The sequence below is a fragment of the Alosa pseudoharengus genome, unplaced genomic scaffold, assembly GCF_046254945.1.
Source record: "Alosa pseudoharengus isolate Yale_2024_CS ecotype anadromous, Long Island Sound unplaced genomic scaffold, YU_APseudo_1.1 YU_APseudo_1.1_scf_16, whole genome shotgun sequence".
NCBI lineage: Eukaryota > Metazoa > Chordata > Actinopteri > Clupeiformes > Clupeidae > Alosa > Alosa pseudoharengus.
This window is the reverse complement of record NW_027468630.1, coordinates 10,406,193-10,419,376: the sequence shown is the minus strand read 5'-3', so window position 1 is coordinate 10,419,376 and position 13,184 is coordinate 10,406,193. Positions and strand designations below refer to the sequence as shown.

The window sequence follows — 13,184 nt, the reverse complement described above, 5'->3', positions numbered from 1 at the left end:
GGGGGGGGGGGGGGGGCAAGTATATCATTTTCCAGTTAGTGGTCAGATTGGTGTAATGTATTGCTTGTTGCTTGAAAGTTTGAGTTTGGAAGTGTGAATCCAGCATTGGAAAATGCCCGAAATAATTACACACATCAAAGGGATTATATGTTGTTGAACTTGTGGCCTAAACAACTACCAGTAACAATAATGTCATTTAGTTTTATGTTTTGAAAAGGTTTACACTTTTTCCACACTCAAGCACTGGTAGTGAGTAGTGTCATGCTGGTAGGCTCACACACACACACACACACACACACTCATCTATGGGCACAGTGCTGCTTACATTCTACATTAGACATAGAATAGTATTCTCCATCTATGGACAGAACATACATGAAAATGACAGTTGAGATCCAAGCTTATTCACCTTATTCTAAAGGGTTGTAGTACGGATGTTGCCACCCAAGACATGTTTAAATAATTTTAGTACCACGTTTCCAATTATAAACATACATAGCTGCTGAAACAAGTTGTTTCTCAATACCAGCATCTAAATATTTTTATAGAGTACATTTGGTTGATATTCTTGGTTTACACCATAACATGTACACATGCGGTAATGCCTGCTTGGAAACAAACGTCAAAGTTAAAGGATACAGCATGTATGGTTGTATAGAAATACTGGTTATGTTCTTCCCTCCAAACACACACAGACACACACACACTCTTTGAGGCACTCACCCAGTCAAAATGCACAAAGAATGAAAATGACTAATTCATAGGCACAGGTATAAAGTGTTAATTTAGAGGGTTGAAGCAGAAGGTGCTGGATTGAGCTAGATTTATAATGACTACCACATGCGTTGATAAACACTCCATAATCTTAAACACACACACGCACACAGAGTGGTAATAGGTACGGAATGCTGGTTAATATGGCTTCCATGGCAGAAATTCAATCATTCACACAAGTATATTTTTGCTTTACACAGCAGTCACCTATGGCTGGGCAATTGTTGCCCAGACTTGAGATGTCCAGCCAAAAATGTATTTAACAAAGAGGGGAAAAAAAAAAAAAAAAAAAAAGTGTTGGTTTATCCACAACACACCATGGTATATTACACCTGCGCAACACAAATGGCAATTGCTTACCTTCTATTAAAATAAGGCACCAACTAAAGGAAAGTACTCGTGCAAATAGTTAGCAACAGCACAAATAAATACAAAAATGCACATTCAATGCAGGTATTTCTGTGATATTTCAATGTTTGATCGAAGTATCTAGGTAAGCTTAATGATGAACCGAACACATGTAAACAGCATTACTTTGAAATAAAGGAAGTTGCCTCATGATGATGACTAAGTGTATTATTAACAGTCAGCAAGAATAAATGTGTGCATGATTCCTGCTAAAGGAGCACAGCAACCATATCTTCACAGTGACAGACTTCTGTTCTATCTAACAAATTGTAGACTCACAATTTACATCACAGGTCATAAAGGTTTCTTTTACACCTACAGCAAGCGCACACATATGTAAAAAGCAATATATTGGTTAAGAAATATCTTTTTGGCCCATAGTGGTATCTGACTTGAGTATCACAGGATCGTTCCAGTTAGGTCTATGGGCAGTTCTCACAGGTGATGTAGCTTCATAAGGGTCTACTGACAGAGCAACAGTCCATGTGGACTGACAGATGTACATTTCAATATCTTTTCATGTGATTACTGTTAGTGTTTACCCTTCACTGTATTGACTGGTATTACCTTCCAAACTTTTTAAAGAGTTTTCACAAGTACATTTACTTTGACATTCATTTAGAACAGGTCAAAATGAAGCCTAATGAAAGAGAATCTTTCATACAGTGTTGAATTTAAACATGTTCAGACTGTGGAGATGACCATATACAAATCTGTACTTTAGTATTTATGTTTTGTTGCTGTGCATATCACAGAGGCATGTGGAGAACTGAAAGTGCTGCCAGTACATTTTCTTTAATGTTTTCATTTACTCACCACCTCACACATTTGGAATGACATTTTAGTGAGTGAACACATTGGCAGGGGGCTTCTATAGGCTTATTGAGGAGTGTCTGTCTGAACACCCATTCTCTGACCCTTCAGCCTCCCTCCGAAAGGTAGATTTCAGAGGCCAAGAGATGCTTTCTGTGGGATCTGAATTCCAGCCGCAGCAGGGGAGCAGGGCCTTCAGCTGTTGGGCTTCTCCGAGTGTTGAAACAGAGAGAACAGCTCTTCGCAGGTTTGTGTTTCTACTGAGCTGAAATGAGACTCCATGTTCCAGGCTAGGTCCGCTGACATAAAGTCGTCCACGACCGTCTGGGTCTCGTTGCTCGTCAGGAACAGGTGGCCCAAGCTATCGAAGGAGCTTGTTACCGTTTGGGTCTCTGCGCTGCTAAGCCGCACCTGGCCATCAGATGTGCAGGGCAAGGGTAACGTGGGCGGACGGATGTCCGTCTGTGTCTCGTTGTCCGAAGACTCTGTGCTTATATTAAAGCTGGACTGCCTCAGAATGTTTCCAAGTGGCATGTGACCACTTGGGTTGAGAATGAAGTTCAGGTCTGTCTGCGTCTGAGTGTCAAACATCTCCATCTCCAAGTCGTTCGACTGGGTCCTGGCCATGTCACCTCCACTGAGTTTGTCCAGGAGCAGGAAGTCGGTTTGTGTCTCAATGTCGAGCAGCTCCAGTTGTGTCTCTGAGCTTAGGCCTCCCAGATCACTCTCCTCAGTCTGTGTCTGAATGTGTGCAGCACTTAAGAACTCCTCCAAGTCAAAGTCGATGCCCGTGCTGTTCTCTTGCACGTGTTCCAGTCCTGGTCCGCAGCCCACTGCAGACACTGACAGTGTCTGGTCATTCTCTAGGGCCCCTTCTCCCATGCCATCGGACAGGATATTCTCCAGGTCGTTCAAAAGTGTCATGGTCTGAGTTTGGTTGTCTGCCACAGAGCTCTGGTTAAGATTATCTGTTTGGGCTTCAAAACACATGTGTCCTTCGGTTTTGTCGCTGTAGAGCACAGAAGCTGATGAGCTGAGGTGGTCGTGGACACTGCCAGTGTGGAATGGAATGTCCGTCAAGACCGTTTGCGTGGAGACACTGGGCGAATCAGAATCAAAGAGGCCGGAGCACATCACAGACTGGTTCATCAGAACCTTTTCCTCTGGGGTGCCACCAACACAATTAGTCTGAGTCTCCCTGGTGATGTTAAAGGGTTGAAAAGAAAGCGGATTGTGGGTTTCAGTCTGCGCGGCGATGGACGAAGTGGCTTTGGCCCGTGCAGGAAATGTCTGGGTCTGCACACTGACCGGCAGCAAGACCTGAGCGCTCACGCTAATGTCTGTTTGCGAGCAGGAGGAGACCGAGGACTCTCCCATGGAGCTCACCAAAGACCCGTCCCCTGAGGGTCCCTTTTTGAGGTATGAAATGTCCGTCTGGATGTCTGTGGAGGTGCTCTTACCTCGGAGTGCCAGCCCTAGACCCAGGTCCCCAGGGGACACTGCACTGTCCATGCATACCTGGACACCAGTACTGACAACACCAGAGCCAGGCCTGGAGTATGGCACAGTGTCTTTAAAGGTAAAATTCTTGGTGTTTAGTGTCGGCATGACCGCTCCAAAGGACTGGGGGATAAGATGGTACGTGCTCAGAGAGCCTTGCGTGTCCAGAGCCAGGATGACGGACCTCAAGGCACTGCTATCTCCTGATGGGAGAAGGACGGGAAGGTGGGCCAGCTGCATCACGGGCACGTTGACCAGGGCCACTTTAGGCTTTGGTAAGAGAAGCTTCTGCATGCTTTTTGAAGGGTTGGGATTCTGTTTTGCCGTGTCGTGGGTTTGGCATGCTCCTTCAGTAGGGATGGCTCCCTCTGAAAGCTCCTTTTCGGATCCAGGCATCGGAAACGTCTGCTCCATGGGTCGGACTTTAATTGGGCTGCAGATCATGCGTTCCATCTTTCTTTTCTTCACCGGCGGGTACCTTTGGGAAACATGTGAGAGAGAGAGAGACTATTTAGCAAACTGTCCAGCTGGATTGCGATGTGACCTGCTTATGTGTAATGTGAAAAAAGTACCGGTGTTCATCTGGAATCTCATGACCAGTTCTGTAGGTGTGAGACAGGAGAGCAGCACGGCTAGCATAAGGGCAGCCACACGTACAGCTGTACGTTCTCCCACAATCCTCTACATGTCTTCTGAGGTCCCACTCTGTGCTGTAGCTGTTGCTACACTTGACACACTTATGTTTCTTCTCAGTGTGCATCTTCATGAAATGCTGGTGTGCACATATGAGCACATATTAGCATGTTGAATGGCACAGTTCATGTACATTGTGAAATGTACTGACAGCAATTTTCCACGATTTACACATGGTGCTAAATTTAACCATTTTCAAACAGATCATAGACAAACTATAGATATACATTGTTACTTTATTAATCCTGAAAGACATTTTGGAAAACATCAGCTATTCATTGTCTCTTTTTGTGAGTAACATTGACTTATCCTAGAAACTGCTTCCGTAATCTCAGTTTAGCACCAAATATAGAAAGTCTAATGAAATTCAAACACTTCCTTTTGCTTTCAGACACATCAATCGGCTTTAATGTGCAGTTATGTTGACAGTATAAGTATACTCTTTTGATCCCGTGAGGGAAATTTGGTTTCTGCATTTATCCCAATCCGTGAATTAGTGAAACACACTCAGCACCCAGTGAACACACAGTGAGGTGAAGCACACGCTAATCCCGACGCAGTGAGCTGCCTGCTACAGCGGCGCTCGGGGAGGGGTTAGTTGCCTTGCTCAAGGGCACTTCAGCCGGTCCTACTGGTCGCGGTTCGAACCGGCAACCCTCTGGTTACAAGTCTGAAGCGCTAACCAGTAGGCCACGGCTGCCCAGAAAGTCAAAGCGATGACAATGCGAAGATTAGAATAACTTTACCTGTTTGACTAAGGAGAACTGTGAGAAGGGTCGATTTGGTCCTCTTGGACACCCCTCTATTGGACAGCAATAGAGTTTTTGTGGGCCTTTCATGTCCTTTCTAACAGTGGGGTTGACAATGCCATCCTAATAATGAAAAGAAAAACTTGTGACATATCATAACATCATGACATCTTTTCTTTTTTAGTATATTTTTAAGCATATTTTTAAGTATAAGTATATTTTTGGGGGCTTTTTATGCCTTTAATGATAGGACAGTGGAGAGTGACAGGAAGCGAATGGGAGAGAGAGCAGGGGTGGGATCCAGAGAGGACCACAGGGCAGGAATCGAACCCGGGTCGCCAGCGTACGGTGCAGGTGTCCCAGCCAGTTGCGCCACAGCTGGGGCCAACATCGACATATCTTAACAACCACTACAACCATTACAACAACCATTACAAAACTGACACTACATTCTCAACTAAATTACTCTTTCACCAGTTCAACACACTGACAATCCCTATGAAAACAACAATTGCTATCCAAAATAACATACCAAATGGCAAATGAATTAACAAACAGACCATCAGTAACCAATGAATTTTTCTGAGGGTCTATGCAAGTGGACAATGATATAAGACTTGCATAGGAGACGATAGTATTCTAATTAAAATGAGGTACATAAATCCCTTGACAACACCCTGTGATGTCTGAAAAGCTAGAGCAATAAATGTTCTACTGCACTGGAAAACTTGGCAGATGCCAGGTCAGTGCACAGAATCAATGTGCAGCATGATTGCTTACATAACCGTACAGCACATACACGGAGAAAGACATTCCTCGTGGGAGATACTGCATTATCTCAACAGCAAACTATACTCTAGCCTGCACTGCTTTTGATCCAGCCCATGCAGTCTCCGCCTTACGTCATGCTTTAAATTAAATTGTGCTAATAATCCTAGTAATCAGTAAAAATGCAGTGTGTGTGTGTGTTTTTTTTTATTATTATTATTATTAGGCTATTCTATGTTTTTGCTTTTTTATTATTATTATTATTAGGCTGTTCTGCATTCAAATGAAAAGGGCCAATATCAATGAGAGAACTGAGCAGTTTACTGCAACAAAGAGAGAAACAGCAAGAAGCAGCCATAGGTTAACATTCAGCCGACATCTGACCAAACACCATGGTCCTGTCCCCCAGTGTCGTGCTACACAGCATTCATTTGTCTGCCAGCCCTGGAGACACTTCAGCAGGGCCGGCTGGGCTGTTTTGTTTTTCAACACTAGAAGGAGGGTAGTCTGGACAGCCCCGAGTGGCGCACAGTAAATGGAGGGAAGGCTTTTCAGCTTGCAATGTTGAAAGTCAACTAAACGCTGAAATAATATTTTTAGCCCAGGGCCCATTAGCCTCGACCTGCTACCACCACACCCCAAATTTCCTTTACTCGCAGCTGTCTAGCTGCTCTCTGCCTGCAGTCACAGAACTGTAATGTGCACCTGAATTCATACACTTTTTTTTCTGCGTGGACAAATAAATAATGCATGAGGAGAGCTGGATGAGAGTGCGCCACACATACTGCTGCTTACTGATCATGTGTTACTCAGAACATCAGTTCTAAACATCCCACAATCATACAGCCTATAACCAAGCTGGAAAATCTTAAATGACCCTAATAAGTCAATATATGACAAAAACATAACCAATTATGTTCTAAAGATTGAAATTAGAGAGCAATTTTAAGCACATTTTAGTCTACTGTACATGGTCAACTGCAATTTCAAGTGCGAGGACAAGTGAGCATATGGGATCTACAAAACCAGATCTGGGCATACTCTTTCTCTGAACATGCATTTTAATTGGTGTTGCGATCTCTGAGCAATTTAATGAGATCAAAACGAGTTCATAATACTTCATCACCAAGGGCAAAGGCAATGAGATGTGTAAATCAATCCAACGTTGTTTCCATTTGTCAGTTAGGACCTCTTGGGGCTTTTTGCTTAATTTTATCGCAGACCTAGTAGATCTACATTTGACAAAGAAATGAATGCACCATCATAACATAGGACAACAAAACAATCAATGCACATCGTGACGGTGGTTTCCCAGTGGACAAGTGTAGGGCCCACAGAGCACGCCAAGGTGGTGGGATGGATAGGTCCTATGGTGCCTTTCCCCATTGTACCGACAAAAATAAATTCTGAGACCATATAATACCCTGAAGGAATACACTGTCAAAGGACAGCTGAACTTTCTTTGATATTGATCATGCTAGCATGCTAGCTAAATAGCTAACGAATAATGACGTTTGAATGACTCCTACCGCAGCGGTCTGAAAGAGAGCATACACTTTAGGCAAAGATGAAAACTCATTGACAATATCAGCTTTAACTACCAAAACTGTTTTACAAGCAACTATTTTCTAAAGACGTGCGCAGTTTCAATTGCAACTGGTTTGTTATTTCACTAGTTCTAAGCGTTAACGTTGTCGAATGCGATCAAGCTAGAAACTCTCTAAACAAAAGCACTCATGTGGTAGACTTTCACAGCAATCTAGTGTGCTTTTGGATTTGACAAGTGTTTATGTTAAATATATAACATTAGTTAGCCAGTCATCGCTGTCGTTAATACACTTACCTTGACTCTGTGGGACTTAACAAGGTGCATGTTCAGGGCCGGGGTATTTGGAAGGATCTTTCCACATCCTTCAACAGTACATAGGATATTGGTCCGCACCTCTTTTGTTAGCTCTGCTATATCAGGTTTTATAATTTCTTTCGACTGTGAAGGTACCTCCTCGATCACATCTCCGTTATCTGCAATATTGCGTTGTGGCTTCTCCGATGCAGAGGCAGCCATGTTTCCTCTGAGAAGAGACCGCCCTGGATCAGAGAAAGCGTAGCGAAGCAGGAGCACCATATATGCGTTCACGTAAACTTCCGGGAGGGGGACCTTTCTTAGCAACCAGTTACGCCCCCTAAACTCTATCTACCACGCGCGTCGCTCCTCATAAATAAATTGATCTTAAAATTCCTAGTTCTAGATATTTTTGCTTATTATGATCTCTGGTTACTACATATAGTCAATCCGCATATGGTGCGTACTCCGTTATTATAATGCACAACTCACCAGATAATTTGTTTAGAAACTTTATTCAGATACACAAACAGATATAAACATAAACATACATTTCTGAATTTAATACCTATTAAAAAAACAGGACATGCTTTCTCCACTGGACGAACACATCAGTCAAACCAATGTGTGACAATATTAATATTATATAGTTAAAACACTAGCTGCTAATAGATTATCCACTGGAAACAGATCTGATTCCGATGAATGAGTTTGGTGCAAATCTACTCAGACAAGCACGTCTCACAAACACTAACTTCCTGCTCTTAGACCTTTGCTCTAGAGTTCTGGGTGGTGCCGTTGTGTCCTTTGTCTGCTTTGTCTGTGATTACAAAGTAATTCCGACCTTTCTGAGTGATGGATGATAACAGTGGGGATACAGGAGCTTCGGCAATACCTGTACAACAACAAAACAAAAGCTCTGGTCAAGAGTCGTAGATCAGAGGGCTATACTACAAAAAAAGTCTACTGGTTTACCCAGGTATCTTCAGGAGTTACAGCTGATCTCAAAACACCACCTCGCCTTTGAAATTATAGATGCTTGGTGCCGTGTTCTTTTAGAGATCAGCATTCATTCATTACCTGGATAAGCTAGTAACCCCACATCATAGTACTCCTCTCCGTAACAATTTTCAACAACTTTCTGCATTTCTCTTGTACAAGAAATGGTGAGCTGACAGGATTACAAGTACTAATGCCCACTTCTTTGTCACGGGCCCTCTTGTGGGATGACAGGAGTACTACAGGCATATTTGTTTGTGATGTAAGATACGGTAATAATATGATACAGTAATGCATTTATACAGTGAAACTGTTTGACAGCATGACATCAGACACAAATCATTTGATATTTCCATTGTCTTGTTTTGGTAAGTGTGAGTACCTGATGATTTGGGAAAAAACTCTGATTATGATTCCTGCTACGATGTCAGCTCATATTTATGTGTGCAGATGGTCTCTAAAGTTCACAGAGATGTAGCTAATCCAATCTCTACAGACGATGGGGTTATGATCAGTCTGATACTCTCACTGGACCAGTTATCATACAGTAAACGCTCTGTTAGACCGGACAGTCAGTGTAAGAGATGGCATTACCTGACGATACACAGTGACGTAGAGATTCTAGGAGGCTGGTGCTGGCAAACTGAACAACTGTTCTGAAGGGTTTCTCGCCATCAGAAAGGGTATCCATGCCTCCACCCCCTCTGAACCTGGTCTCCAACTGGAAATCAAAGAAGAAATACAAATTAAATCTACTGCTAACCTAAGCAACTGTCAATAATAATCAACATGTCATAATAGTCTGTTGCATAAATGTGGATGTGGAGAGGGAGAAAACACATAGTGGATTAAGTACCGTGTATGTGGCAGTCTCCAGTTTAGGAATGCCTCCCTCACCAAATGCTTCATAGGCTACCTGCTGTCTTTTCTCAGCATGCTCTTTGTGCTCCTTTTCAATATTGGGATCTAAAGAGATGGAAGACATAAAACATACCAAAGCAAGTCAGGAGAGATAGTTATATTATTAAGACTAAAAACTAGTATTATTATTAAGACTAAAAACTAATGTTCGTATTTCAATACCAATGCAATACAGGAAAGATAGCAACATTATGATATTAAATTAAGGAAAGACAATAATAACAAAATACAATATCTTTAGTATTTCACTACAACAGAAAAGTATAAATTATTATGCTGCAAAGTGTTTCCCTTCTAAAAGGCTTCTACTATTGACATAGTTCCATACATACGTGTTATAGGAGGGTTTCTCTCCTGAAGAGGCCTTAGGTGATTTGTTGGAAATGACTATAAAAACAGACAAACAAAATGCATTATTATGACATTACTAGATCTGTTTAAATACACATTCATCATTACAGCAAAGTACTATTTACATTAAGTGTCAAAGCACAAAATTACACAGTCAAGAACAATCTGTTGAATGCAAACATACACATAAACCCCATAATATCAAGCTCATATTACCTGCTGGTAGTGGCCCATCAGTAGGTCCCTGACTGCATGAAGGCTTCGTCCACTCAGATGTGCATCTTTAATGGACCCATGTTTGGTGGCCAGAACCAGGCCCTACGGTTGCCAAACATATAATATGTTAAGTTTTAAATTTAGAAATATGTAACATCCTGTGAGTGAATCATACTGGATCAGCCAGGATTTAGACCAACAACATTATCATATGCATAATACATGTAATGTAGTATGCATGTGTAGCAACAAAGTGATAACACAACTGAGCCACTTAGACAATTAAGTTAACAGTTGTAAACAGAATCACATAAAGCGTTAAGCCAATTCTCAGTCGCAGACATAGGTCACCATTAAGATCAAAAACATTTGTAAGATTATTGATCGATTATTTATCTGAGTAAATTTTACACACTTAAATCATAAATGTAAATGCTAAATGGAGGAAACCACCCCAGCACCTTAAGGGCCAATGTCCCATATATTAATCAAGCCTAGTTTCACTGAAGTTTTGTTTTCATCTAAGACTAGGCTTGATCCATGTATGGGGAAACCAGCCCTAAATATATTATAGTAAAGAATACAGAAGAGTTTGTTGCAATGATTATGCTGTACATACAATAGCATCACAGAATATAGTGTATGGTAAACTACCTGGTACAACAGTGGCTTGTGCTTTGATTTCAAATTGGAGATGAAAACATATGGGGTTTGAAGATCATGCACCACATATGTAGGCTTAAAGTGATTAGGTTTGCTGAAGTTGTCTCCCCAGGCGATGCGTATCCAAACAGCACCATTATCATGCTTCTTTATTTTGATTGAGACCTAAAGGAAGAAAAACATTGGAACAATCAAAAATTATGAGGACTGCCAGCAGCATCAGGAATTCATCACATTTGTAGGAATGTTTATGTGGTCAACGCAAAATGTATTACTTACATTTCTGATCAGCTCCGCTAAGTGGGACTTGAACTGCTCCTTAAAACTAAGCAGCTCTACAGATGTGGCATCTTCTAAAAGTGTCAGTATGAAAAAGGAGATCTGGCTATGTGAGATTAAAAACGCTCAGGCTGAAACCAACACTTTTACAAACAAGATTTGAGATTATTAGTGAGATTTAAAAAGTAATGTCATTAATACAGATTAAACAACACATCAAGCGAGCCACAGACTAATGCAGAAAGACTCTTTGCCTTTTGGTTGCTGTATATTTGTGGTAAAACAATAGTTTGCCATACCGTCAGCATCTGTAAGATGACAGGCCCTCCAAGTTCCTAGGTTTGGATTTTCCATACAATCTGTTTAGATAAATGAATGCTAACGTTAAAGAATTCATTATCACGACTTGAAAATTCACCTGAGAGGAACGCTTCACCGTCTGTAACATCCACCAACATAATAACTTCTCACCATAAATCAGTGATTTATTACACTGGTGGGAAGTTATTACAATAACTCTCTTAACTTCCCACCAACGTAATATCTTCATGCAAACGTAATAATTATTGGGTTATTACGTTGGTGGGAAGTTATTACGTTGGTGGGTTTAAAACTTGCAGATTTTTATTACGTTGGTGGTTTATTAAGTTGGTGGGAATTTATAACGTTGGTGGGTGTTACAACCGTCTCATCAGAAAGTAGATAAGCCCAGTGTCATTAATCTCAGTAGCAGTTTTTAAAAAATAAAACAGTAGTGTTTTTAAAAAATAATGGCATTGGTAATCATTGATAATTCACTTACAGATCATCTCCAGTTCGCTCACATGCCGCGTTGTCAATCCATTTTCCTATCAGACACATTAAATTGTAGTATATGATAAGCTTAAATGTATGTATTGTAAATGTATGTATTAAAATTATGGAAACAATGTATTCTATGGAAGGTGGGTAAACTGAGGCAAAGTCCTTTTAGGCAAGTCCCTCCACTCGGCGGCCATATACCAACGTTTTATGGGCACTCATCGGGCACAGTCTTTGGGTCGAACTGCGCGTGCGCAAGGCTTCACGACACCAATCTTGCTCCAGCGGCGAGATCACAACACATGATTGGCACGATGTCTTCACAACACACCATATGATTGGCTCAATGTATTTACATGTCGACGTTTTGCCGAGGAAGGGGTGGGATATGTGTAGACAACGGCCATGTTGGCGTGACAAACTAGCCCCATGCATTTCTATGGAGTATTTTTTGAGTGCTGTGTCTCCTTATTAGAAAGTCTCTGACTGAGGTAACAACGAAACATTTGTCAAAGCACTAACGTTAACGTTACATGACTTAAACTTAGATGCTAACGTTAGCTCTAGACTATTGATAAACATACACTGGTAACAGCTACTACTACCAGTGGTACCTTAACCAAAGTAGTCCTCTGCTTTAACTAGCAGTTGCTGTGTGAGGTTCAATGCTGTTACGGTGAGATAAACAATTCGTCTAAAAAAAAACAAGGCCACCTGCTTGCTAAAATAAAAACCTAAACCTTACCTCACATAGAGAAACAATGTTTTCATGTAATATCCATTTTGATTGAGTGTAGTTCACAGATTGTTGTTGTCTTCTTGAAAGGTGGGCCCACTTTTTTAGCGTTTCTTCTAACTTTCCAGTCGGTATTTTACGTAACGTTCGCTGTAAAAGGGTCCTTGCTACATCACCCATGCTAGGACTAGTGAAACACACATGCAAAAATACACTAATTCATAATGTTAAACAATACGGAGATACAACTTTGTTCAATCATAAGCCCAAACACAGAAAAACGCCAACCCAACCAAACCGCCAAACAACCGCTCAAAACAACCAATCGGCAATCAGATTTGCTTTTGACGAAACTTCCTCTTCCTGAAAATAGTAAATGATGAAGTCTCTACTGCCGCCTGTTGGTTTGGAAGTAATATACATTTTTGTTTTGTTTTGTTTTGTTTCCAGTTATTTTTAAAATTCGTGAAATTGATTTAGCCTACTTACATATTTGCCTATGCATGCTGAATAAATTATGCATTGAAAATTATTTTGATAAATCCTTTTAATTAATTAATGACCATTCTATTAGGCTTGTAAAATGTTGTTTCCCATAAAACATATTCTATCCATAACCAGCGCTTTCTATCTCGCTGTCGCTTTTATAAAACCATTTTATAAAACCATA

At 41.1% G+C, this 13,184-nt stretch overlaps 2 protein-coding genes across 2 annotated transcripts; both read right to left on the bottom strand.

Annotated features, from left to right (window-relative positions):
* On the bottom strand, positions 1 to 7,780 carry atmin (ATM interactor). Its single transcript, XM_076286989.1, has 4 exons — positions 7,549 to 7,780; positions 4,935 to 5,060; positions 4,068 to 4,267; positions 1 to 3,973 (listed from the first exon to the last, which is right to left on the bottom strand). Exons 1-4 carry the CDS (start codon positions 7,768 to 7,770, stop codon positions 2,191 to 2,193), a joined length of 2,331 nt encoding a protein of 776 aa, XP_076143104.1. The 5' UTR covers positions 7,771 to 7,780; the 3' UTR covers positions 1 to 2,190.
* A 319-nt stretch (positions 7,781 to 8,099) lies between these two features.
* Positions 8,100 to 12,826, bottom strand: cenpn (centromere protein N). Its single transcript, XM_076288079.1, has 10 exons — positions 12,524 to 12,826; positions 11,780 to 11,825; positions 11,277 to 11,336; positions 10,978 to 11,051; positions 10,690 to 10,863; positions 10,036 to 10,137; positions 9,801 to 9,855; positions 9,404 to 9,513; positions 9,142 to 9,268; positions 8,100 to 8,443 (listed from the first exon to the last, which is right to left on the bottom strand). Exons 1-10 carry the CDS (start codon positions 12,692 to 12,694, stop codon positions 8,313 to 8,315), a joined length of 1,050 nt encoding a protein of 349 aa, XP_076144194.1. The 5' UTR covers positions 12,695 to 12,826; the 3' UTR covers positions 8,100 to 8,312.
* Between the last annotated feature and the right edge of the window lie 358 nt (positions 12,827 to 13,184).

Bases quoted from the DNA above. Each gene is read 5' to 3' on its own strand.
- cenpn (XM_076288079.1), bottom strand. From the start codon at position 12,694: ATGGGTGATGTAGCAAGGACCCTTTTACAGCGAACGTTACGTAAAATA. The intron at 11,826-12,523 runs GTAAGGTTTAGG...TGTGTCTGATAG, and splicing joins ACATTGTTTCTCTATGTGAG to GAAAATGGATTGACAACGCG. The intron at 9,269-9,403 runs GTACTTAATCCA...TTTGATTTCCAG, and splicing joins TGGAGACTGCCACATACACG to TTGGAGACCAGGTTCAGAGG.
- atmin (XM_076286989.1), bottom strand. From the start codon at position 7,770: ATGGCTGCCTCTGCATCGGAGAAGCCACAACGCAATATTGCAGATAAC. The intron at 5,061-7,548 runs GTAAGTGTATTA...TTTCATTATTAG, and splicing joins TTAAGTCCCACAGAGTCAAG to GATGGCATTGTCAACCCCAC. The intron at 3,974-4,067 runs GTACTTTTTTCA...TGTTTCCCAAAG, and splicing joins GAGATTCCAGATGAACACCG to GTACCCGCCGGTGAAGAAAA.